General features: G+C 44.5%; 1 protein-coding gene across 11 annotated transcripts in view; it reads right to left on the reverse strand.

Annotated features, from left to right (window-relative positions):
• The window catches only part of WNK2 (WNK lysine deficient protein kinase 2), a 117,126-nt gene that overhangs the window by 90,267 nt on the left and 489 nt on the right, over positions 1–26,370 (reverse strand). For all 11 annotated transcript variants that reach the window (XM_071755331.1, XM_071755334.1, XM_071755332.1 and 8 more), the window contains exon 2: positions 25,488–26,300. In XM_071755331.1, coding sequence (XP_071611432.1) covers positions 25,488–26,273 — 786 coding nt within the window. In that variant the 5' untranslated portion in view covers positions 26,274–26,300. The remainder of the gene's footprint in view (positions 1–25,487; positions 26,301–26,370) is intronic.

A 26,370-nucleotide genomic window follows, 5' to 3' on the forward strand; every position in this document is an offset into this window, starting at 1 on the left:
TACAGCCCAGTTAAACCAGCAAAACTCCTTCCAGTAAAGTGTTATTATTCCACAAAAAGAAAGTTGAACATAAAGATACTGCAGTAATCGATTCAGAGCTGATTTACCATGATAACAAATCAGATTAGTTTCTCTTATTACTGTGTCTCTTAACCAACCTTAAGTTAATAATCAATGATTTCTTCTACTCTATTTACTCGATTACTTCACTAAATATGAGCCCAGGCAGTAACAGGAAACCTGCTCTCAAATGAGGACGCTTTGTGAAAACCATCAGGGTTGCAGCTTCATTGCTTTTGAGATTTTTTTTTAAGCATTTTTCCTATACTATGACCAAAACCCACCACGTATGTTCTGATGGTATAGACACCAGCTCTCAATTTTCAGATTACAATGCTCAGAATCCAGGAAGACACTTGATACCCCCCCTCAGGGAAACTGTCCTTAAAGTGACCTTGGCAAATGCTCACAACCAGCATTTCTAGAAAGTATAAAGAAAGGGCTCCTTTATTCTAAAGGCTTGCTGTATGATGAGCAGTTACCCTCACAAATTAAGCCACTGAAGCCATAAAAACCTTTTTCCAACCCTGTCATTAAAAAAAAAAAAAAAAAAAAAAAAGGAAAGAGAAGAATGGACACAAGGAGGCTATTTAAATCAAAACTAGAAAGACAGGAGGAAATGTCAGTACCTCCAGGAAACAGTCTGCCACCACTTCCACAGCCATAAAAATGAAAAGTATTGGTAAAGCACGGATGAAAAAATTTGGGGTGGAAGGGGAACAGAGACACAAAGAGCCAGGGAGATGCAGGAACACTGCCCACCCCCCCACCCCCCTCACTGCCTCCTTGTCTGAAGCTTCAGCATCGTTGCTTGAAAACAGAATGAGCTTTTTTTAACTGGGTTTTGAAATAGGAAGCACGATCTGGAAAACAAAGGTTTATTTTTACAGGTATCTTCAAAACCCAGAGATTGGTGCAGGTGCAAACCTCACCTAACTTCACAACAGAACTTGGAAACAAAACAACAAACACACCAAAAAAACCCCCAACCAACCAAAAAACTAAACCAAAAAATACCAGCAGCAATTCAGAAGCAGTATGAGCACCTTAAAAGAAAGATTTCCAAATTAAAGTTGTTTTTTTTTTCTTATGTTCCTCTCCCTGAAGTCTAGTACATTGCAGGTGTTGGATGAAACCTGAAAATTTTTATAACAATGCTCCTGACACTTGTCAAAAAAGACAAGCAACAGCTCAAGCTCTCAGCAGAAAGGATTTCTTATGTTTCTTATAACATAAGCACTTCCCATACCATCTGCAGGAGATGCCATATAATCTTGTTCATAAATTCAGCATTCTTCATCTTCAAACAATTAGAATTCTTGTCATGCCATTCCTAAAGCAAAGCTGTGCTAAAACCTCCTTCCTCCTCCATGTTTAGTTTGCTCATGGCCACTGGGCCGATTCCATCCTTTAGCCTTCATGCCCCTTTTTCTGCTGGAGAGTTTTCCTTCCTGTTGCCTTTCCAGCACATCCCCTCTGGCTTTGCCAGGCCAACCAATGTCAAGCCTTATTTACAAGCAATGTTCCCACTCACTCAACCCCTCTGGGGGCACTACAAGCCATGTTCTGCCTTCTTGCTGACACTGACACTGCAGTCACTGCTCCTCTTTGATGTTTGATTCCTCTGCAGGAGAAATGGGGCCCAATTTCCTGGCCAGACTATTGTTTGAGGATGCACCATAAGCTTTGCTCCATCTGATACCAGTCCAGCACACTCCCTGAAAAAAATACATAAACAAATTTGCCAGCAGCTCAATTTAGGTTTGGACCATAATGAACCATGTGCTGGTTGAAGTAACAGTGCTCACCAAATCAATCCTAAACCCTGCAACCCTGAATCTGAGCCCAATGGCAAAGCCCTGAGTAAGAGAATCACAGCCAGTTGGTTTAGAAGTCACTGGGAAGTATCAGTAGTTTACTCTCCTGCTCCAAGACAGGAGCAATGATTTCCAAATTATTCTTGACAGAGCTGTACACCAGCCCCGTGAGCCTCCCTCAGGAATACCTGGAAATGCTTATTAACTGCTCTTAGTTGGGAAGTTCTCACTTTTGGCCAACCTACACCTCCCTGAAGTTTCAATTTAAGCCCATTAATTGTCTCTACATAGAGGGCACGAAGAATCCTTTATTCAACTCCTTTAAGCAGGCTTTTGGGGTTGTTTTTTTTCCCAGATCCTATTTTTCAGGTATCTTTATCTCAGTCCCCTCCTCCCCAGCCTGGGCAGACCTAACTCTATCCATCTCTCACTGGCACCCATGTGCTGAGATGTCTGCTGTCTGGATCTTCATGCTGGGGTCTGACTGACCACTCCTCATCTTCCTTCAAGTGAGAGCCAGGGAGTGCTTTGCTCTGGGAAGGATGCCTTCAGTTATCCAAGGGAATTGTCCAATTTTTGTGCCTTAACATAGCAAGATCAGGGAACATATCCCCACTTTTGGGAAGAACAGAGACTCAGAAGGTGTTTTCATAGAATCATAGAATTGGCTGGGTTGGAAGGGATCTCAGAGCTCCTCAAGTCCAACCCTTGCTCCACTCCCCCTGTGGTTCCCAGCCCATGGCACTGAGTGCCACATCCAGGCTCTTTTGAAATATCTCCAGGGATGGAGAATCCACCCCTTCCCTGGGCAGCCCATTCCAATGGCTGAGCACCCTCTCTGCAAAGAATCCTTTCCTAATATCCAACCTAAACCTCCCCTGGCAGAGCTGAGGCTCTGCCAGGGGAGGTTTAGGTTGGATATTAGGAAAAAATTCTTTAGTCTGTGCCCTCTTATCCTACTGATATCTGCCTGACCCCCCCTGGCTCCAACCTCCTTTCAGGGAGTTGGAGAGAGTGATGAGGTCTCCCCTGAGCCTCCTCTTCTCCAGCCTCAACACCCCCAGCTCCCTCAGCCCTTCCTCACAGGACTTGTGCTGGATCCCTTCACCAGCCCAGTTGCCCTTTTGCAAATTCTTAACCATGTTAAATTTGAAAAATAGCATTTCAGAGGTCAGCACCCAGCTGAGGTTAATGTGGTTGTTCAGACTTTGAGGTCTTGATTTATTTTACCTGTGAGATCTCAAACTGCTCTAATCCATCTGCTGGAAAACCCTCCAGGTATCCCAGTGCACTCCCTCTGCCTTAGGATCATAGGGGAAAGGCCTTGCAATTGGAAGAAAAACCCAGAAAACCTACAAGCACTGCAGTGCTTGGGATATTAATCCTTAAACAGAAACAGCTTTCCAGAAAGGTTTGGAGAGGCTCATATATCCCAATTAGACACCTCAGGGGGGTTTCTCTGCCTTCCCCGACAGAGGGGTCTGAAGAGCAGGATGGATCCTGGGTCATCCCAGACAGGGGTCCCTGAGCCCTTCCCTGACACAAACTTAATGCCAGGACAGGGAGGAAGAGGAATTGGGGAAAAACATTCCCAGCCCCGTCTCACATGAAAGAACCAAAGCAGCTCCAGCTGAGGTGAAGGAGCAGGGTCAGGGCTCAGTCCCAGGAGCAAAGGGTCAGGAATTCCCTGTCCAACTGCACCTTGCCCACAGCTCCCAGCCCCAAAGCTTCTCCCTCCCCACACTCACCCACCACGTGTCCCAACTATTCACAGCCTGCTCTTAGAGACCACCTGGCACCCTGCTGTATCTTCTGCTGCATCATCACTGGCTTAGTGCCTCACACAAAAAAAACAAGAAAACAAGAAAACCAAAAACAACAAACAAAAAAAAAAACCAAAAAACAAACAAACAAAAACAAAATTAAAAAAAAAAAACACAAAAAAACGAAAAAACCAAAAAACCCAAAAAACAAAATACCCAAAAAACCCAAAAAACAAAATACCCAAAAAACCCAAAAAACCAAATACCCAAAAAACAAAAACAAAAAACAAAAACAAAAAAAAACAAAAACAAAAAACAAAAACAAAAAACCCAAAACAAAAAAAACCCAAAACAAAAAAACCCCAAAACAAGCCAAAACCAAAAAAACAAAAAAAATCAAAAAACCCCAAAAATAAAAAAACCCAAAAAATCAAAAAGCCCAAAAAATAAAAAAACCCAAAAAACCAAGAAACCAAAAAACCCACACAAAAACAAAAAAAACCAAAAAAAAACAAAAAACCCAAAAATTTATATCAGAAAAAATTTTTTTACTGTAAGGGTGACAGAGCCCTGGAACAGGCTGCCCAGGGGGGTTGTGGAGTCTCCTTCACTGGAGACATTCAAAACCCGCCTGGACACGTTCCTAGGGGATGGACTCTAGGGGGCCCTGCTCTGGCAGGGGGGGTTGGACTAGATGATCTTTCGAGGTCCCTTCCAACCCCTAGGATTCTATGATTCTATGATTCTATGAAAAAAAAACAAAAAAAGAAAAAAAAAAAAAACAAAAAAACCCACCAAAAAATCACAAGAAAACCCCCAAAAAACAAAAAAACACAAAAAACGCAATAAAAAACAAACAAAACAAACCAAACCAAAAGAAACAAAAAACAAAAGAACCCCAAGCCCCGGTGCCAGACACGGGTGCCCGTGTTTGCAGCAGTGTGCAGCCCCACAGACACCCGTGGGTGTGCCCAGCCTGAGCTGCAGGCAGGAGCCCAGCGGGGCAGAAAGCCCCGGGAGTGCCTGGCACAGGCAGAGGCTCAACCTCACTCAGACCGGGCTCAACCCTTTCCTGGATTTAATTCCCCCCTTTTGTGCCAGGAGCAGTGAACACCCTGCAAACATCTGGGAATTCAGCAGATGGATCATGGAATGATCCCCCCTCCCTCGCTCCCTGTGCCGTGCCAAGTGCCTGCCCTTCCCGACCAGTCCCATCCTCCTTGTCCTGCAGAGCAAGCACCCAACAGGACCTGTTCTCAGCCACATCCCTGGATCCATGGATCCATGGTCACCTTGTCCCATGCACAGCAGTTCTGAGCAGAAGGATCATTTGGGTCACTCCTGGGAATCAGCACCTTGCCTTAATGCCACATCCAACAGGGCTTCCAGAGTCTGCCCATCAGAGTCTGCCCCTGTGCTCAGCCCTGGGGAGGCCACAGCTTGAGTCCTGTGTCCAGTTCTGGGCCCCTCAGCTCAGGAAGGAGATTGAGGTGCTGGAGCAGGTCCAGAGAAGAGCAAGGAGGCTGGGAAGGGATCCAGCACAAGTCCTGTGAGGAAGGGCTGAGGGAGCTGGGGGTGTTGAGGCTGGAGAAGAGGAGGCTCAGGGGAGACCTCATCACTCTCTACAACTCCCTGAAAGGAGGTTGGAGCCAGGGGGGGTTGGGCAGATATCAGTGGGAGAAGAGGGCACAGACTAAAGAATTTTTTCCTAATATCCAACCTAAACCTCCCCTGGCAGAGCTGAGGCTCTGCCAGGGGAGGTTTAGGTTGGATATTAGGAAAGGATTCTTTGCAGAGAGGGTGCTCAGCCATTGGAATGGGCTGCCCAGGGAAGGGGTGGATTCTCCATCCCTGGAGATATTTCAAAAGAGCCTGGATGTGGCACTCAGTGCCATGGGCTGGGAACCACGGGGGGAGTGGAGCAAGGGTTGGACTTGATGAGCTCTGAGGTCCCTTCCAACCCAGCCCATTCTAGGATTCTGTGATTCTATGACAGCCTCTGCAGAAACCCTTCTGGAGGGGGAAGAAAAATCCCTAATGGATTGTCTGTCACAAGGGCTTGTTAGACACCTCTGTTTCCAAAAAGCTCAATTATTCAGCAGAACCAAAGGATGGCTACATGGATGGCTACCAGGAGCCTTCTGACCACCAGCAACAACCAAGAGCCCAACCAGTGGCTCCAGCACCACCCACTGATCCCATCACCTGAAATGCCCACACTGGGGTTTCTAAACCAGCAGATTTCACAGCAGGAAACCCAACTAATTCTTCCTTTCTTGTCCTCCCCCAGCCCAATCCACCCTGCAGACAGGAGGAGATCACAGCTCAGCCTCTGCTGCCAAAGCTCCGCTGCTGCTTAAAAAAAATAACCTATACTAACCCTCCAAAGCTGATCTCTCCATCAGCAACACCTGAGAAATACTGGTTTTCTTCTACTACAGAAAAATCTACCTGGATTTTTTTTTCCACATTTTTAACTTCTTTACCTGCAGAGCATTATACCCTACAGCCAATATTACTATGTGCCTTTCATTATAATAAATTTGATTTGACATAATAATAAGTTATTATGTGAATTGAGGAAAGGATTTCCTCTCCAAATTACATTTTTCTTGAGAAGGAAATTGAGGACTGTCTCGTCCTAATAATACATGTGAAAAATGGATGCAGACTATATATGTGAAGTCTTAAAAATAATAATTACGTGTGCACTTAAATCTGATATTCAAATTAAGATGTTTTTGTGTAACTCAGTAGTACTTAATTAGCTTGAAACAGGACCTGGAAGAAATTATAGGAATGGGTCTGTTTAGAATTCAGGTAATAAGCTGTAAATATTTTCTGTGACATGAGAAAATTGGGGTCCCCTTCCTTTGGAAGAGTAACTAGCTGGAGATAAACTGGTAAAGCACAGCTAGTTATGCCTTTCATTGTTTTATAAAAACCTAAAGAAAGAAAAAAAGGAAAGCCAGGTTGAAAGGAAGCTGCCAGAGGCCCCTATGTGTTTGTTAAGAGGATGTTCAACCAGACTGAAACAGAACATCACTAATAATTTTCTTCTTATGGCTTTTATATGCTGGCTGCTACTTCAAGGAAAGATGGATTAAATACCACACCTGCTTGCTTGGGCTTCAAATTAAAAGCTCTGTGATGACCTTTCCTTCCCAATAGGGCATTTTGGATTCGGTTGTTTGGTTTTTTGGGTTTTTTGGTTTATTTGGGTTTGGGGGTTTTTTTTTGTTTGTTTTTTTGGGGTTTTTTTTTGAGTCTATGAACTACATTAGGCCCTCCAGAACATTACCCTGTTAGAAAGCAGCTTCAAATGTACAAGACAAAAATAGGATAGGAAATAAATACATCAACTTAACCTTGTCCTACAAATTCAATTCCTGAGCCTCCTGGATCTCCACCCTACAGATGACACCCAGGAGCCCTTGGTCCTGCAGGGACAGACCCAGAGCCCTCCTGCTCCATCAGGAGGCAAAAAGAAACTCAACACACACCCAAGCACCAGAATATTAAGATGTTTAACATGGACATCAGATTTTGCAGCTTAGGAAACACACAGGACCAAACTCTTATCTCAGCCTGTGATAGGATTTAAGGTTTTGGAACTGCAACCCAGGAGGAGTTGCCATGGGAGAAGATGAGCCCTGACCTGCAGCTTCTGCAAGGAACCAGGAAACACAGCAGGTAGGAAAACCCTAACCCTTACCTAGTTCACTTAAAAGGAAAAAAAAAAAACCAAAATAAACAAGCCTAGGGAAGTCCCTTAATTGTGTTTCAATTCCCAGAGCCCCTGCTAGAGCAGGAGAAACTCAAATCCAGGAGCTTCATCCCTGAAAACCAAGACAAGGCTGGCTGAAGGTGCTTTTCTCATCACACTCCTTTCTCCCAAGATATTTCCACGCAGAAAAAAACCCCCACCATTAATTCCCACTCCAATAATACAAATGTAAAATGTATGTTATTAATAGAGCATTCCAGGCACTGGCTCCCAGCTGGCACCTGCCAGCCACAGAGGCCCCCCAGGCATTCCCAGCTCACACCTGCCCTTCCCCCCAGCTCAAGACATTAAATTTAGAAAATTTCCCCTTATCCCTTTCTGCTCTTTCAGTAAATCTGGTTATAGAAATCAATTTGCAGCCTCTCAGCCTCCCTGGGAGTGAGGGGTGCCCAGCACCCTCTGCTAAGCCTTGGTTTGGGCAGCAGTTTGGTTTTCAAACTCCAAAGAAGAGAAAGCTTCCAAAGACCACTCATGTTATAGTCACACTCCTGGAACACAGAATTTCATTTACTGCAAATATCATTCTCTTTCTAAAACTAAAAATGCTAAAAAGTGTTTTTAGAAAGACTGTATTTTTAGTCAACAAGACTAAGACACCAAATTAAGTCTACAAGACTGAAAACATAGAATTTGGAGCTCTATTATATATTATATTATATATTATATATATAGTATATATATATATTATATAATATATGTGTATTATATATTACATTATATTATATATTATTACATTATATACTATATAAGTTCCAGATATCTTGGAAAAGATTCCTCAGAAGTATTTAGCACAGGACTTCTTGCAGGAGGAGGATGAATTAGTCTTGCCAGCAGATTCAGCCAATTTCCAAAGACCCCAATGGTTTGAATAACATAAATAAAAGTAATAATAAAACATCAAATTCTAGATATGGACTATCATCCCATACAAAAACACCAGACCATTAAGATCAAGTAAAAAACTTCTAGAGTCACAAAGTGATTACTTAGAATTTCTAATTCTGAACACTTTTGAAAACAACGAAGTTTTAAAATATTTTATTAGCAATTTATTGACTGCAGTGGAAAAAAAAACTTGTAGCACAGTCCTCCTTGGAACTGCAACTTCATTTCAAAGATCAAATTTCTCCACTTTCTAGCTTCTAATCACATCACCAGCACCATCTTATACTATATATATATATCTATAGTATTCAAAAGTATTCAAGCTGATACAACAGTTGCCGTGTAAACTGTTAAAATATTTGTAAAATCAAGGCTTTGGGAAAACTTCTAACAAGTTCACAATCCACATAAGCCAATCCAGATACTTTTTAAAGAAAGCACTCAGGAATTCACAGTTCTAAAGATGATTTTTTTTTTAAACCATTGAGGCATACTTTGCCCACCAGAAGGACATTATATATTCTGTAACTATATATTATATATTATATATTATATATTATATATTATATATTATATATTATATATTATATATTATATATTATATATTATATATTATATATTATATATTATATATTATATATTATATTCTGTACTACTGCAATTAAGAGTGCCACATGCTGCAAGGAATTTTTAAACCCCACATATTTTAAAAGGTCTTTTTAACAAAGAGTAATTCAAATTGCCAAGATCTGATTTAATGGGTGCTGCATTTAGGAGGACACTGACAATTTTAGATTCTTGAAGTTCTCACCTGTATAAAGATTGTATCCATAGTATGATCATTACTGGATATTTGTGCATGTATTTTTGAAGCCATTCTCACATCCATCTCCTGGATATGCAATGGGTGAGGACCAAGCAACAGTGAGCACTTGCCAAGAGTATGAAAATAAAGAGCAAGGCAAAGGGATCCAAACCAAACCCCACCACAACCATCACTGAAGGAATTCCCACCCCACTGGCAGTGCTGTGACCAGATACATCACCTCAGCCCTTTAACAGCCCTTAACTCACCCTTAAAGTCACCTCAGGCAGCAAGGAAAACATTCATATCAAATGCTGGCTTACAGAAAGGGAGAAATACTGGGGTTTTATTAAAAGCAAGAGAATTGCAGAGTCATATTTTCATCTCATATTAACACGTGGGGTTCAGGAGAAGTCAATCAACTGAATCCCTGACTCTCCAGCTATGCTGATCAGATGTATATATTTATAAATATGCTGATTTTCCATTATTTTTTCCTTTGTGGCTCTGGTACAGGCTTATACATGGCCACTGCTTTACACTCTACACAGTGATACAGCTGCTGTCATTAGCTCTCTGCAATTAAAAAAAATAGTTTGTTCACTTTAATCTTGCAAGAGAAATAACACTCTCAAGACCTGCTAACATCATGCTACTATCAGTGCAAGGAATTGTTTTAAAACCAGGTAAATTTGCATGCTAATTTTGGGCAGAACCAAGAATAAAAGCTGCTGCTCTGGACAGATTATTACATATCAAAATATACAGCATGCTTATATCACAGAGCCAGTATAATGCTTATGGAAATGAGTCCATGAGGTCTGGTTCAGAGATTTTTAAATTTAAGTACATGGACCACTTAGAAATCATGTAATATGCTCCTTTTTTTAAACTGAGCTCATTAGAACAGGGGGACCAATTACTCATCTGATGGTCTTAGACCTGTAAGAGCAATTCACATTTCAGCATGTTTAAGATTTTCTAGTTAAACCAGTCCTTCCATTTTTCCATGTATGCAATTAAACACTCTGCTTTGTTGCAGATCATAGTTCATCCTAACCCTTACACACATATCCTTTGAGAAAAATGCATGAAAAAATTGTACTAAGTTGATGGAAACCTGAGTACACGTTGTTCAGAATTGATGCAACAATGATACACAAGGAGTAGTTTGTACTTAATTCATCCAGGCTGGAAAATTATTTTTAAAACAGACTCAAAGGACTCTGCTGCACCTTCCACAGAGATGCAGCATCACCCATCCATCATTATACAAATATGTTCTTTGTACATAAGCACTTTAAATAATGCAGATCATAGAATCCCAGACTGGTTTGGGTTGGAAGGGACCTTAAAGCTCCTCCATTCCCACCCCCTGCCATGCTCAGGGACACCTTCCCCAGCCCAGGGTGCTCCAAGCCCCATCAGCCTGGGCTGAGACACTGCCAGGGATGGGGCTGGGGGCAACCTGGGCACCCAGGGGCTCACAGCACAGAATTTCTTCTAAGATCTCCTCCCAGTTTCCCCTCTTGTAGCTTGAAACTCTTTCCCCTTGTCTCATCACTCCAGGCCCTTGTCCAAAGTCCCTCCCCAGTTTTCCAGGAGCCTCTCCAGGTACAGTTTTCCTAAAGATCTCCCTGGAGCCTTCTCCAGGCTCCACAGCCCCAGCTCTCCCAGCCTGGCTTCAGAGAGGGCTCCAGGGATGCCTTAGAGACCTCTCCCTGTATTTTGCCAGGCTGTCAGCAGGACAGGGCTCCAGAGCCCTGCCCCAGCACTTCTACATCTTTCACAGCCTCAAAAAAACTCCTGAAGAACAAAACAGAACTAACAAAACCCATCCCTTCTGGTTATGTGTAGCAGTTGCAAAAAAACCCCACAAAAATAACAAAACCCATAAACCCACGCAAACAAAACCAAACAAAAAAAAAAACACCAAACAAAAAACCAACCAAGAAAACAAAACAAAAAAAAAACCACACAAAAAACCCAAAAAACAAAGCAAAAAAAAAAAAAAAAAAACAAAAAAAAAACAAAAAAAAACCAAAACCCTCAAACAAACAAAAATACCCTAACAAACAAAACAAACCCAGACCAAAACAAACCATAACCTAAATGCTATTTTTCAGGTTTGTGGGGTTTTTTTGCTGTGCATGCCACTCCTGTGAAACTTCCAATTTTCAGGAAAACTACTCCAACAAGGCAAGACAAATTCTCTAGTTCCCCCACTGAAGGAAAAAGCACAGAAAAGGCACAGCCCTTGGAGATGTAAAAGCAACTGGGAAAACACACAGAGGAATAACCAGAGAAAAGCAGCTTCCTGGGGAGTTCACATCTTGTTAGGCACAGAGGACTCCAACTACAAGGTGATTCCATGAGTTACCCTGCTGACAGAACCCACACTGAAATACACACTATATAACTTTAAAGGTACAAAGGTCACACAGTTCATTAGAAATTAGAGCTGCCTCTTTCTACACACAAGAATTACCTCAATAAAAATGTTTTAATGGCTTTTTTCCCTTTTCTAACAGAACTCATAAATTACAATTTCAGCTGTAACAGTCAGAGGCAGCGCAACTGGGTTCACAAATAAAGCACAAAATAGAGACTTTATCAAAAGTCTTTCTTAAGAAACAAATAAGAAAGCATTCCCAGCACCTGGACTGGGAGATCATTGACTGCAACATCAGAATTAGGGCAGTCTGACCCTACACCCTTCAGTCACTGCTGCAAACCAGAAACCAACAATTCTTCCACATTAGGTCATAAAACACCTTCTCATCCCACCCCACTAGGTGCTGCCTCGATTTCCTTTATTTCTCTGCAAATTCTGATCTGGATCTCAGGTCCATCAGGGTTTTTGATCAGAGCAGAAGCTGCTGCAGCTGCCTGGGAATGAAATGCTCATTGCTGCACAATGCAGAACACCCTGGGGCAGATGAAGGCTCCTGGGTGCAACCAACAGCATCTTGTGAGGTCAATCAGGGAAGATAATTTCATGTGACTGTCTGAAGAAAGGGATACAGAAAGAGAAGCTGTGTCTTTGTGTACACCCTGTGGCAGTGCAGATGGCATTAAAATGACCCTGTCCTTGTAACTTTTGAGAGGTGGTGGAGGACAGGGAAGAGGAAGAATGAGAAGATTTAACAGCCTGGAGGAGCAGAGGCTCCGAGGTGACTTTCAAATAACCTGAGGGGCCCTACAAGAAAGCTGGGGTAGGGCTTTTTGCACAGGTATGAAGTGAGAAGAGAAGGGGAAATGGTTTAAAACTTCCAAAGGGGAGATTTATGTTAGACATTTAGAAAAAATTCTCTCCTGTGAGGGTGCTGAGCCCCTGTGCCAGGTTTCCCAGAGAAGCTGTGGCTGCCCCATCCCTGGCAGTGTCTCAGCCCAGGCTGGATGGGGCTTGGAGCACCCTGGGCTGGGGGAGGTGTCCCTGACCATGGCAGGGGGTGGGAATGGAGGAGCTTTAAGGTCCCTTCCAACCCAAACCAGTCTGGGATTCTGTGATTGTTAAAAACCCACTGGAACATTTTTGTAAAGTAGCATCCGCTTTTAATAAGGCCTCCCTAAAAATCACAGAATAATTTGGGTTGGAAGGGCCTCCAAAGGTCACCCAGTCCAAGCCCTGCAGTATCAGGGACACCCTCACCCAGATCAGGGTGCTCAGAGCCTCCTCAAGCCTCACCTTGAACATCTCCAGGGATGAGGCTTCAACCACCTCCCTGGGCACCCTGTGCCATTGTTCCACTGCCCTCATGGCAAAGAACCTCCTCCTAACATCCTCTCTAAATCTACTCTCTAATTTTAAACCATTGCCCCTCATCCTGTCACTCCAGGCCCCTGCACACAGTCCCTCTCCAGCCTTCCTGTAGCCCTTCAGACACTGGAAGGTCACTATTAAGCCTCCCCAGAGCCTCCTCTTCTCCAGGCTGAACACCCCCAGAGCCCTCAGCCTGGCTCTATACCAGGGGTTTTCCATCTTCCAGCCCCATGAGCATTTCTGTAGCCACCAGGTCCATGGCCTTCCTGCATCAAGAACCCCAGAGCTGGATGCAGAACTCCAGCTGAGATCTGACCAGAGCAAAGTGGCAGAATCCCCTCTCTCCATCTGCTGGCCACACTTCTGATGCAGCCAGGATGCCATGGGCCTTCTGGGCTGCAAGCACACACTGCTGGCTCATGTCCAGCATCCCCAGGTCCTGTTCTGCAGGGATGCTTGCTAAAACCTCATCCCCAAGCCCATACTGACAGTGAGGATTGTTCTGACCCAGGTGAAGGATGTGGTCTTGCTGAACCTCATGATGTTCACCTGGACCCACCTCTCCAGTTTGTGCAGATCCCTCTGGATGACATCCCATCCCTCTGGCTCATTGACAGCACCACTCAGCTCAGTGTCAGCTGCAAACCTGCTGATGGGGCACCCAGTCCTGCTGTCTGTGTTGCTGATAAAAACACTGAGCAGTACAGGTCCCAGTGCTGAACCCTGAGGGACACCACTTGGCACTGGTTGCCATCTGGACTTTGAGCCACTCACTGGCCACCATTCCCTGCATGCACCCATCCAGCCAGTTCCTTATCCACTGAACAGCCCACCCATCAAATCCATATCTCTCCAACTTGCTGAGCAGGATATTGTGGGGTTCTGTGCCAAAGGCTTTGCAGAACTCCAGAGAGGTGACATCCACTGCTTTTCCCTTGTCAACTGATGGAGTCACTCCATAGCAGAAAGCCACAGGGCTGGCCAGGCAGGATTTGTCCCTGGGTAAAGCCATGCTGGCTCTCTCCCATTACCTCCCTGTCCCCCAGGTACCTCTGCACAGCTTCTAGGAGGATTTGTTCCATGATCATTCCATGATCTTCCCAGGCACAGAGGTGAGGCTGGCAGGTAGTAGTTCTCAGGCTCCTCCTTTCTACCCCTTTTAAAAATGGGTGTGATGTTCCCCTTCCTCTGTCACCAGGGGCTTCACCTGACTGCCAGGACTTTCGGGTTATCATGGAGAGGGGCTTGGCAACCACATGCTCACAGAAATGCAGGAACAGGGTGAGGAGCCAGCCTGGTTAATCCTGCTCTAGCCTGGAAGAAAACCAGGCCAGGACCAGTCACAGCCCTGGCATTCAGCAGTGACACCAGTTCCTTCCTCAGGTCCCAGGCCAGCCCCTGGTATATTTTCTGTTACACTCCTCAGGCAAATCTCACCCCCTGACCACAGACCCTCCAGTTTCATGCTGAGATCCCCTCCAACACAGACCACACTCACCAGCACCCTGCTTATAAACTGAGTCACCATGCAGCAACATTTAAAAAAAAAAAAAAAAGGTAAGAAAACCACAGATATTAGTGTGGCCAAAGTCAATCTACATCCCCCCTGCTTTTAAATCTCAGAATGTTAGGGGTTGGAGACAACCTTGAAAGAGCATCAAGTCCAACTGATTCCATCATCTCAAGTGCCACTTCACCCATGGAGGAGTTTGCAGTTAAAGACACATGAGAGTGAGCACAAGGCTCTTCTGAACCTCCCTCAAACCACAGAAGAGAACTCCAGAGAGCAAAAAGAAGCTTTGCTTCATTTTTCCTTGCCCAGCTACAGATATTTGCTGAGTTTCTTTCTTCTATACTTTGAGGAGTATATAGAAGTATACTTACTTCTATACTTTCTTCTATACTTCTATACTTTGCATGGAAGGATTCAGAGAGTTGTCTACAGCCTGGAGGAAACCACAGGGTGCCTTCATCAGAGGATCTTGACTCAGGTTAGAATCCATCCCCTTGGCTTAACATGAGACTATAGCAATAAGGCATGGGATTCAGCACAGAATTCAGCATTGGGTCCAAATGCACTTTTCTGAAAAGACTTGTGGCTCTGACACCCACCCCTCCAGCAGCCAGCACAGCGAGGCACCGTGGCTCTGGTGAAGAAGCTGAGGTCTCCTACATACACCCCAAACAGCCTCAGCCTTAGCTTAGGTCAGTGCCCATTTTGCAGATAAACAGAGCTGGGACCCAAAAATGAACAGGGAACACACTCCTGAAATAACTGAAGCCAGGAGACACCTGCAGAGCACACCCACCAGACCCTAAAAGAGCTGAGTGATGGCACCTGGATGTGGCAGCTGGAAGAGGTGTTGCCCATCTCCCCTCCCATGCTGGCAATGCTTAGACCAAAGGACTTAAGGAACAGGGCAGATCCATTCCAAATTCCCATTTCCACCTGAAACAGCCTTTGCCAAAGCCTCTCAGGTACTGCATTTGCAGCTCAGGGAAGGGTGAGGAGCACCCCTCCTGCAAACTTCCTGCCTCCAAGAAGGAGATTCTTCCATTCTCAGCTAAGAAGTTAATCCCAAGAGGAAACACCAGAGCTTGCTGGATGCACCAGGTGCTTAGCCACAGGTCTCACCTCCCTCCCAAGCCAGTCCATGTGCCTGAAGATGGAGTGATGGTGATGGAGCCTTCTCCATCCACACGATGCTCCCTTGAGTCCCTTGCAGCACACCTGAGCACAGGGCACCACTGCACTCTGTCTTTACAGAAAATCTGTCTTTACAGATGCCCAAGTTCTCTCCAGCTGCTTCTTGAGGTGGGTCTGAAACCAGCTTAAGGTCTGAAATGGAGACTCCAAAGCAAGTTTGCTATTTAAAGACCAAGTGATCACTGCTACCTGATACCAACGGGGCTCAGAAGTTCTTGGAGGCTTGGAAAAATTTATAGCTCAAACTTGTTTCAGTCCTCAAGAGTCTGCCATGTATCTGAGGGCCAGCAGATTACCACCAGGAGCTTCTCTCACTTTCTCAGAGGGAAAGTCACAGAATGAAAAAAAAAAAAAAAAAAAATCCCAATTTGTTTCCTGGAACAGTGTCACAAGAGCTTCAAAATAACAAGGTCCTTACCATCCAAATAACTCCCAAATGTCACCCCATATTCTTTCCCCTCACTCATCTGCCTGTGCTGGAAAAGCTCCTGGAGATCACAGGCTGCAGCTGGGCTGAGCTGCCACAAGGACTTGTTAAATTCATTAAGGTCAAGGAAAGATGCTGCACATGTTATTACAGCCTGTGAAAAATGAAATGAGAAGCCTGGAGGGCAGCAAGGGCTGATGCTGCATCCCCAGGAGCATGTGCAAAACACACCACACCAGAGAGAAGGTTACCTGAAGAGCCAGAAGCACTGATGGGCTATAAGCAACCATTCTAGGTCATTCTGAATTGTTTATTTAACCCTATATACCATGGCTTAATACAAGGAGTTGTGTATTTTTCTCCTCTTATATTAACCATTTTTTATATATGCACAAATATTAAATACAGGCAAACCACCCATGGGTGCTTCCCAAAGGAAGTATTCTCATCCTCCATTAGTAATCAAAAGCAATAAGTCTTATTGTCATGGAGAGAAAAGCAAGTCCATTTTATTAGTGCCTTATCATCTACAGTCTTAAAACAGACACTAATATTTATAGAGAAGCAAAGTAAGTTCCAATTCACATAACTATGGTAATTTTCCTTAATTAATCAGCAAAGCCTTCAACAAAACAAACCTCTCTGCAATCAGTTTTACAACATCTAGATATTTCCAAAGGTTTCAGCAGAGCAGAGAGCTGCAGCAAACAGATACACAGGAAATTTAGTGATTCCTCCCCCCTGCACTGTTCTATTTTAATAGAACAGAATTGATTCTGCTCAGTCAACCACCACAGCTGTATCAGCTCCAGTGAGTACAATGGGTCACCCAAAAACGTGGCTCTAGCTGAAAAAATCCAGACAGCATCAGGGAAAGCAATGTGAAAAATCTGCTTTTGTACAAAATCTGAAATAAACACTATAATTTTAATCCTTCAAGCACAAGACAGCAAAAGAAAGGAACAGCAATTGTAGGCAATGCCTGGTTCATGGAACTTTTGTAAAGTAAATACTCAGTTCTCAACAGAGGAAGCAACCAAGTGGCATTTGTTCTTTTGAATAAAACCTTATTGGATAGGATACAAACAAATTTGTGTTAATTAGCTAAAGAAAAACCACAACTTTCTCACATCTGTTCAGTTTTATGATGTTTCATGCAGGTGATGGCACTTGGACAAGCCCTGCTAATACAGGGAACACAGACAGAACTATCATCTATTAAGGCCCATACTTTGCTAAATAGTTACTGGAAAAGCTAAGAGAGTTCCCCAAAAGCCTAAAGTTAGCTAGGAACAAACCAAACAGGTCAGCCACCATCCATACAGATTTACATTTAGATTCTGTGGGTTAAGATGAAACAAAATGCCTTTAAGTAGTTTGGAGGAAAGCTGGACTACAAGCTGGATGTTCAGAATCTGGAAAGGTGAGTTGGTAGTTTTCATAACCAACTACAATACAGCTTCCCACCCTCCCCCCCAAAAAAAAACCAAACAACAAAAGGCACTTAAAAAAAAAAACCAAAACAACTAACATGTAAGAAAAAAATGTCCATTTCCTCTTCATTTTCTCAGAAAAAAACTAGAAATGAAACCACTGAAGTTTACCTCCCTAACGATACAAAATAAGTTAATTTTGATGCAAAAGTGTTACAGAGATTCATAACACGATCAAACACTGCTTAAACCATGTTTAATTTTCCTTTAAGACGTCAGGAATGAAGATCAAATTGAATTCACAAAAAATGGCCCAATAAAAAACCTTGATGTTATTTGAGCCTGCATTCTACTATCTTTTTTTCTCAGAGTTCATGAATAAGTGTTTTGTATCCCTCTGTAGCAAACAACTGAAGAACAGAAGGTATTAGGTTTTAAGTTACTCCTTCCTCAATAGTTTAAGCACCCTGTATCTTTCCATCATATGGCATTTCATTTTACCCACCCCATATTTAACCACCCCATCGATCCCACCCCATATTTAAGCACCATATCATACAGCCAACATGCTGTATTAACACACTACAGCAGAATTATTTTCCAATAAATCACTTATTAAAATCTGCCTGTGCACACAGTGACACCTGAGACAAATGACAGTGTGTAAGCACTTGAATGGAAGATTCTGGAGAGGGAGAGAAGAAATCCCAGCAGCTCCAGGAATGTGCTGATTTGGAATAATGCTGTAGCCACAGTGGGCTTAGAGAGGGGAGAGAATATTTAGTAGGGGCAGTAATTGTTTGGTTTATTTAAAAAAAAAAAAAAAAAAAAGCCTTGTTGGGGTGGTGGTGAACTGAAACCCCAGGTACACAAGACCATTCATACCTGAGAGGAACCATCTTTCAAAAATAAAATTCAAGATTAGTAGAGTTATGAGTTTACCTATTTTTCCTTTCTGGGATTGAGCAGGAGGGAGATCCACACACACCTGGAGTCACTGCTAACCAACAACACAGTCACCCTGGGAAGTCCCTGGCAGACATTTCTTGCCAGCAGATTTACAGCCCAAGTTCACCAATACCCACAGATGGCAACTAAGATGTTCCCCAAGTTTTTCCACCGTGTCCCCAAGAAAGGTGATCATGGGAGACACAGGATCTGTGATCCCCTTCGTGCACCAAATTCCGTGTCCTTTGCATGCACATGAGCATCTGCAGGAAGAAAGTCAGAAGAACAGCTCAGGAGCACCCAAGCTAACTCAGAAGGGACTAAATTCCCACCCAGCAAGCTGTTCTGAATAAACACCATGCCACAAGGAGGTATGGATTTGATTCCTTTGAAGGGCAATGAGATTTTTTGGGATTTTTTGAGATTTTTGTGGGAAGCTGACTTTATGGATTGGAGATCAGCCCGTTCCATTGCAAGGCACCAATCTAATACATGAAACTGACCATTTTCTGGTTTATATGGAAACTGGAAAGAGAGATCTAAAGAAATACCTTTGCTTGGAAGGAAAAGTACAGAGAATGAGGGGGGGACACCTTTTTTACAGACCAAACAGCTCACACTTTCACCAACTGACCACCAAAGCCTTTTTCCCATTTGATCTGCAGAAGTAAAATGAAGGCAAAGAGGAGTCAAGACTCTTTTCTCCCTCTCTGTCTCTAAATAGAAAGAAAACCCATCACACCAGATACAGCAGAAATTTGAAAGGATCTGCCAGCATGCAGCTGTAACACCTGGTCCACACTCCATAGAGATGCTGCAGCCATCATTGTTTGAGATGCTGGAGAGAAGGTAAGTGCACACCCAGCCCCTGGCAGAGGCAGAGTGCTTCACACTTCCAGGGAAGCAGAAGGTCAGTAGGAAAACAGTGAGTCAGTTCCTCCATTTCAGGGATACAGAGGAGCATCAAGACACTGCTTCTAGATAACTTCTCAACTCAGCAGAAAAAAAAAATCCCAACTCTCCCCTCCCTTCCTTGCCAAGGCCAATTCAAGCACACCAAAAATCAACATCAGGATAGCCCTCATGTTTTCTAGGAAGCCAGTGTCACTTCAGGGAAATAATGCATTTCCAGATGTAAATTCAATTTCACATGTACAAACTTAAATGAGGAAAACTAGTTCTGCTTTTTCATGACCATTTTCAACAACCTCCAAACACTGTTCGCAGAAACCCTTCCTATTTCAGAGCAATGAAAGATGTCTCTTTCAACAGGATTGCCAAGTGTCACACATCTCACCTGACATGCCTTTGGCTGCCTTTCTTATGCCTACTGTTCTCTGGAGCATCAATATTTACCTTATCTTTGTCTTCTACCACAGAACCTCCTGAGCATGCAGGTAAGGATCCTGCTGCTGGCACTGTCACAGCAAGTCTAAAAGCCACTTGCCCTGATCAGAGTTGGATCAAACTCTTGTCAGAACTCAACCCCAAACCCACCCTTCCTGGGGCTCCTGAAAGGTCAGACCCATCAATCACTTCCTCACCAATCCCCCCATACCTGTCCTCACCCCATCCACCTTTCCCCACCCGTGCAACACCTCTGTCTCTCAGAACACACAAAATTCCTGGTAACCCCAGCAGCCAACAGGTGAATTGCTCTTGCTGCCCTTTCAGCCCATCAGTACCAGCACCACCGAGCTTCCTGCAGCCCCTGGTACACCCCAACACCCCAACAGGTCCATGCTGTCAGCTTAGCAATGCCTGCACTTGAGCATCAACCCTGTCAGCTGTGGACAAGAGATGACCCAAGGCACCAGAAATATCCTTCACACCAAGTCTGGGTTTTATTTCAAGTCGTTTCTTCTTCTGGCAACTGGACCCCAGGCATCTAACCTGAGGAGTTCAACAAGGACTGAAAGAGCACATAACTAAATGCACTCAAAAGCAAAAGAAGGGAGTTTTATTTGATTCAAAGGCAGAATCTGAAGTCTGACCCAGCTCCATTTCATTTACTGAACTAGAGAAGATGTCTATTAATAGTTCCCTGCTGTATCCCTATCCTGCTCCTCCATGTCAGGGCTCCCCTAACAAACACCAGGGATCCAGCACAGGGTTTGATATTGACACCCTGAGGCAGAGACAAACCAATTGTTTGCATTTCAACACAAGTCACTATCTCAAGAATTAACTCAAAACAAAGTTAGTTGGGGTTAAATTAATGAGAGCACACCAGAGTCTCAGGTTCAAGCTTTCAGATACAGTTTCCCACCTTTCTTCTTCCAAACCCATTTTCTAAATTATTCTGTTCATTTACACTAGAAAGTTGACCCAACCAATAAATTAACATTACAGATAGTAACCAGCTGCTATTTTGACATCAGGTGAATGCTGTCAGCAAACAACACTAACAAAAGCCAGTGAAAATCCCCAAAATCCAGGAATTCCCTGGATTCGTAATACAGGGGCACAAAGCACCCTTCTCTTTCCACGTACCAGTTTAATTTTGCCAGGAGTGACTTGCCAGCTAGAACAAAGTGAACTTGCTCTAGCACTGCCCATTTTCCAGGCTCCCACTTTAACCACACAAAAGTCTCTACTTACACAAAATCATCTGAGCCATGGACAACTATCACAAATTGTCTAAATGGCTGTAAGATGGAAAACACCACTTAAAATGTAATTTTTATTACACAGACATCATTGCTTTCTCTCATCCATAAATTATCACACTTGGAAGTAAGCTGCATGCTTTTCTCTCTTTCCTCCACAAACTACAAGTTTTTCTTCAAGGAAGGATAACCAGCCTTAGAAGTAAAGATTTCTAAGTCCACATAGGTCTAGCATCAATGATTTGAAACACCCTTTTTATTCACCTTGAGTTAAAACAAGGACTAATCTCTTCTGGTGCTTCTAGAATATTTGTGCCATATTAAAATCAGTCAGCTCTCACTAATTGAAACACTATCAGCTCTCACTACTTGAAACAGCTATCACTACATTTGAAACAAATAAATATTGGGAAACTTTAGAACTTCATTTTTCAGTTAAGATCTGTGCCCTCCAAAAATTGGAAAGTCCTGAATATGAGTGACTCAAGACATACAATGGATAAAACAAATCAATCAAGACACACTTCTGGATTTTTTTCAAGGCTGCAATGACATAAAAAAGAAGTGCTATAAAACCAAAGTAAAACACTTAGCTTAAAAAGATAATTGAGTTTTTCCCTACAGAGCTATATGTAGGAAAACCTTGGCAGAAAAGCTGTAGGGTAAGAAGCTGCACTGTAGAGCAGAGTGTCTGGTTGTGGTTTTTTACCTTGGCTTAGTTGCCATTTAAAAAACACAAGCAGAGCAACTTTGATCCCTTTGATTTCTAATGTCAGCTATATGGGCAGGGCAGCACAACTGACCTCTGCCCATCCTTCACTCTTGCATCATTCCCCAAACACCTCCAACATCCCACACCTGGACAGAGCTCTGTCCCAGGGAGCAGCAGGGACTCCCTGAAGCATCCTTCAGAGCATCCTGAAGACACCGGTGTCCACCTGAGCACCTCGACACAGACTGGAGAAGTCTTGTGCAGCCAGTGGAAAAAGCCTGGTTTCCCAAGCATGCACTTCTCACCCCACCACTCCAGCAACAGCAGGACCAGACAGTCCAGCCCTTCATTTCCAACAAAGGAAGCTAAAATTAAATACAATCAAACAGAAGCTCAGCATTTACCACCCAAGCGAGAACCATGAAGTACAATGAGGTCTTTGCACTCGAGACAGCCCCAGGTCTGACTCTTCTACAGTTTCCTTACATGTTCCCAAAGGGAAGAGGATGGGCATTTTAAAACCATTTATCTAACTAAAAAGATTATTTGGCTCACCAGCAGCAGATTGGCAACAGCCTATATTCCTTATTCATGACCTAACATTTCAGTGAGGAGTGTAACACTGAAATACTGTTACACCACACAGCAATCCTGTGCCACCAATTAAAATTAATTATAGCTGTTGAAAACCTTAGGCTGCAATCCCTTCCAAACTCCAAGGACATGCTAATCCTGCTCCAGTACTCCTGTTTCAAGGAACAAAAACTTATTTTCTAGCTCAAATCTGACAGCAGCTTCCACATCTGCAGGCAGGCCTAACCCCAAATATTTGATTAGCATTTGGATCCTACCCTAATCCAAGTCATGATTTCGGTTCTGAACCCTAAAGCCATCTTTTCAGTGAAATAAAGCCACTGAACAAGAATGGCTCACAAGGTCTTTGTACAGACAAAGAGACAGACACCCAGGCAACAGCACAACTGGGCTGAAAAAGTGCTGAGCAAGGAGAGAGGATTAATGCCACCATGGAACCTCGATACTCTTCACTTCTAACTACCCAGCTCTGGAAGTTAACAACCACAAGAGCATCTCCAGAAAAAAAGACAAATTTGTTGCCATTTTAAAAAATAAATTTTTAGAAGGCTGTGAGGGAGGGTTTTGATGGTGTGAGACTGCAGAGGAAGTCATTTTGTCTCCAGCAGCATGGTGATGGTGCCTGCCATTGCCTGGTGTGTATCCCAACTCCACCTTTCTCCAGAGAAAGGCAAACGGGGCCGGACCCACCTACCACAACTTACAGAAATCTTCAAAATGCCCCGAATACAGACACTGCTTACTTAACAGCATCTTAGGAATGCTTTCCCAGTAAAACTGATTTCAAGTACTCAGCAAGCCAAAAACCCAAGATAACACAGAGCTATTCACACCTCCTCCTGATGCTTCCTTCATGCAAATTCATCCCAAAAGGGCAGGCATTAATCCCACGGTGAGTAAAGCTTTTTGTCATTCAGCTGAACTTGCTCAATTTAGACTCAGGTACTGCCCTTTCAGAACTCACATATCAGCTCACCTTACCTGGCCCCTGGCATCACCTCCAGCTCCCCAGGGGGAGCAGACAGCAGTTTTTAGGGACAAGCAGCACCTTCCTTTAGTATTCAACTGCTTTAGAGAAACTGGTGTGAAGCCCTAGAAGTAGGGGAGTTTTCTTTCCACAGCCTCAGGCCTAAGAACTCAAAAAAATCTAGCAGAGCTGTTTTAAACTGATGCTTAATGGAAACTTGCAGGAATTAGGGGATTATATTACAAATTATTTCTTCACGTGCAGTCACAGTTTAAGAATTCCTAAACAAATGCAACCGAGTATAAAAACCAATCCCCAGGTCAGCATCATACTGCAATTTCCCCTTCCCAATCTTCTTCTTAAGGTGTAAACGACCCAAATACTGAAATATGAGTCCACTGTGTTCCCAATACTTTTGGCAAATAAAGGTATTCCTGTTACAGAAAATACGTTGCAAACACATCCATTGCAATTCCCCTGCAACTTGGGTAACCAGCCCAATTCCTGCCCAGTGGGATGGCCCCACAATGCCTGGCATGGGGACAGCATCCTCTGGACAACCCTTCCTTCCCACAGCATCCCAGTCACCATCCAAACCAGATTCCAGGTTGCCCAAGTCAAAGCCTTGCATGCTGGGGACTTGGTTGGAGGCAGAAGCCAGACAAAGACCAGGCCCAAGGTTTTCCCCCCAGCAGCTCGCCCACCTGCCTCGCCCACCTCTCCTTCAGATCCCTTTGGTGATCCCACAGGCTCTCCCGTTCCCTAGGAGATCCCCAGGATCCTACAGAGGGGATGAGCCCCGTGCCCCCAGCCCCAGACCCCTGCATTCTGCACCTCCGCCTAAAAAAATCCCGAGAAGTGCTCCCCATACTTCTCCTAAGGAAGGAAGAGGTGCTGCAGTGAATAACCATTATATTGTGTAATGAAATCGTTAGGGGAATAAAGGTGGGGCTGTGGATCCATCTCCATCTATCCCAGGAAGCCGGGAGGGATTTACAAAGAGACTGGGCCAGCATTAAAAAATAATCAGCCACTTGGGCTTATCACATCAAATTATTTAGATGCTATTCTCAAATACTCTCCTAGGCCATAAAACTCAATCAGCCAGCGAGAGTTAAAACCTGTAGTTCCCACCAAAAATTAGAGTGTCTCAGATTAAGAAAAATAATAAAATCCATGTTGGGTTTTTCTCTCGGATAGGTCTCATTCAAATGGACACTAACAGAAACGAGTCAAGTAACATGGTAAAGGCTTCAGAAAAAAAAAAAATTACACATGTACTATTGTCATTTTTACAGAGGTGATTATATAAAAATCTCCAAAAAAAGGCTAACAGCTATGTCCCAAACCACTAAAAGACAGCATCAACACCTTCACTTTCTTTAGACATTAACTGGATGACTTCACTCTAAAGGCCTAGAGCTCAAATCAGATCCTTTATTCAAAATATGCCTTTTAAAAGACATTTGGATTAACAGGTCTGGGAGCTAACCAAAGCTCAAAGTTCATAGCACCCAAAAACAGAAAGGAAAGCATCGAGGTGGTGTCAGAGATCTGAGTCACAAGAAGCTGGTGACAGCCCCAGCTCCAGAGGGGAGGAAAGAGCAGGTCAGGGGGCTGCGGATCTTCCATCTTTACAAAAGCATTTATGCTCCTAGCAAAAGGGCCTGGAAATGCACTCCAAGTTCATTCCTGTTGGTATTTTTAAAATCCAGACACTCTGCTCCACTCCTGCTACCCCGAGCTGCTGCTTTCTGGCAGTGCCGGCGCAGGGGGAGGAGAGAAGCACCCTGTGGCTCTTATTGCCATCCTTGTGCATCCGGATAGGGACTCCGGAGCTTCTGATGCAATATGACAGGACCCACGTTAGCATCGCCAGGGTCGGCAGGCAGATCCCGGGGCCGAGAGGGTTAAGCCTGGGAGGAGTGTACATAAGGTGGTAGACTCGGAGCCAATGAGAATATTGCGCTATAGTTAGACACTGGATACTAAGCGATGGTGACTATAAAGGCTGCTCAAAGCTGAGCTCCTGGAGATGACACCGGCATGTGGCCATCGGTCTTAGGCTTACAAAGCAAAAGGAAAAAAAAAAAAAACCCAAAACGAAAACAAAACAAACAAAACAAAAAACAAAAAACCAAAAAACCCCAAAGCCCAAACCAAGCAAAAATAAAAAACCCACACGACACCGGAGGATCAGGTCGGCTTACCTGGAGTTCACACCACGCGACTTCCACCCACGTCTCGGTGTCCAGGCCCTTATAGACCGTTTTGAAGGATCCCCTCCCGAGTTCAATATCAAACTTTAGGAACCTGCCATCCAGCGAAGTGGCAACCGCTTTCATATCGGCCTCCTCCTCGGGCTCCTCTTTCTTTGCCTTGCTCTGATCTTTGGAAGCATCCGACGCCTCCTTCCTCTCCGCATCTTTCCCGGCTTCCCTCTGCTCCTCGGCCCCCGCGGCGCTGCCAGGGGCCGGCGCTGCCGTCAGCGCTCCGGCAGGCTCGGCCCCCAGGGACCCCTGCTCGGGGGCCCCCTGCCCTGCCTTGGCTCTCTCCGCAATTATCCTCCGGGTTTTAGGGAGCAGGATAATTTTCCTCTGATGCTCTGACTCGGGAAGGTCGAAAGCGGGCTCCTCCTGGTCCGAGTCCACCACGCTCCGCCGCAGGAACCGCTGATGGACCATTTTGGGATCCCTGGAGCTGGGTGCGCGGAGCGGCGGGGCGGCAGCTCCTGGGGCTCCCGGCACTGCAGCAGCAGCAGCGGCCGCGGCCGCCCCGCTCCTCCCGCCACCGCCGGGTCCATCAATATTCATGTTCGTCTCCGCAGCCGGGGGAGCGCTGGGCTCGGCAGTCGCTGGAAACCCGCCACGGCCACCGCCGCCGCCTCTGCCTCCCCGCCGAGGTGCCGATCTGGCATCGCCCCCAGTTTCCATTAGCTCTGAGGTTTCAGCGCCTGCCGCCGCTGCCCCCGGGCCGGGGAAGTCACCGCGGTCCATGCCCGGGCCGGGCCGCTCCACCGCCACCTGCGAGGAACAAGGCAGAGCGCAGCGCCCTGACGCACCGGGGCCGGCCGGCACAGCCCCCCCCGCGGCA

This window comes from Heliangelus exortis, chromosome 12, assembly GCF_036169615.1.
Source record: "Heliangelus exortis chromosome 12, bHelExo1.hap1, whole genome shotgun sequence".
Taxonomy (NCBI): domain Eukaryota; kingdom Metazoa; phylum Chordata; class Aves; order Apodiformes; family Trochilidae; genus Heliangelus; species Heliangelus exortis.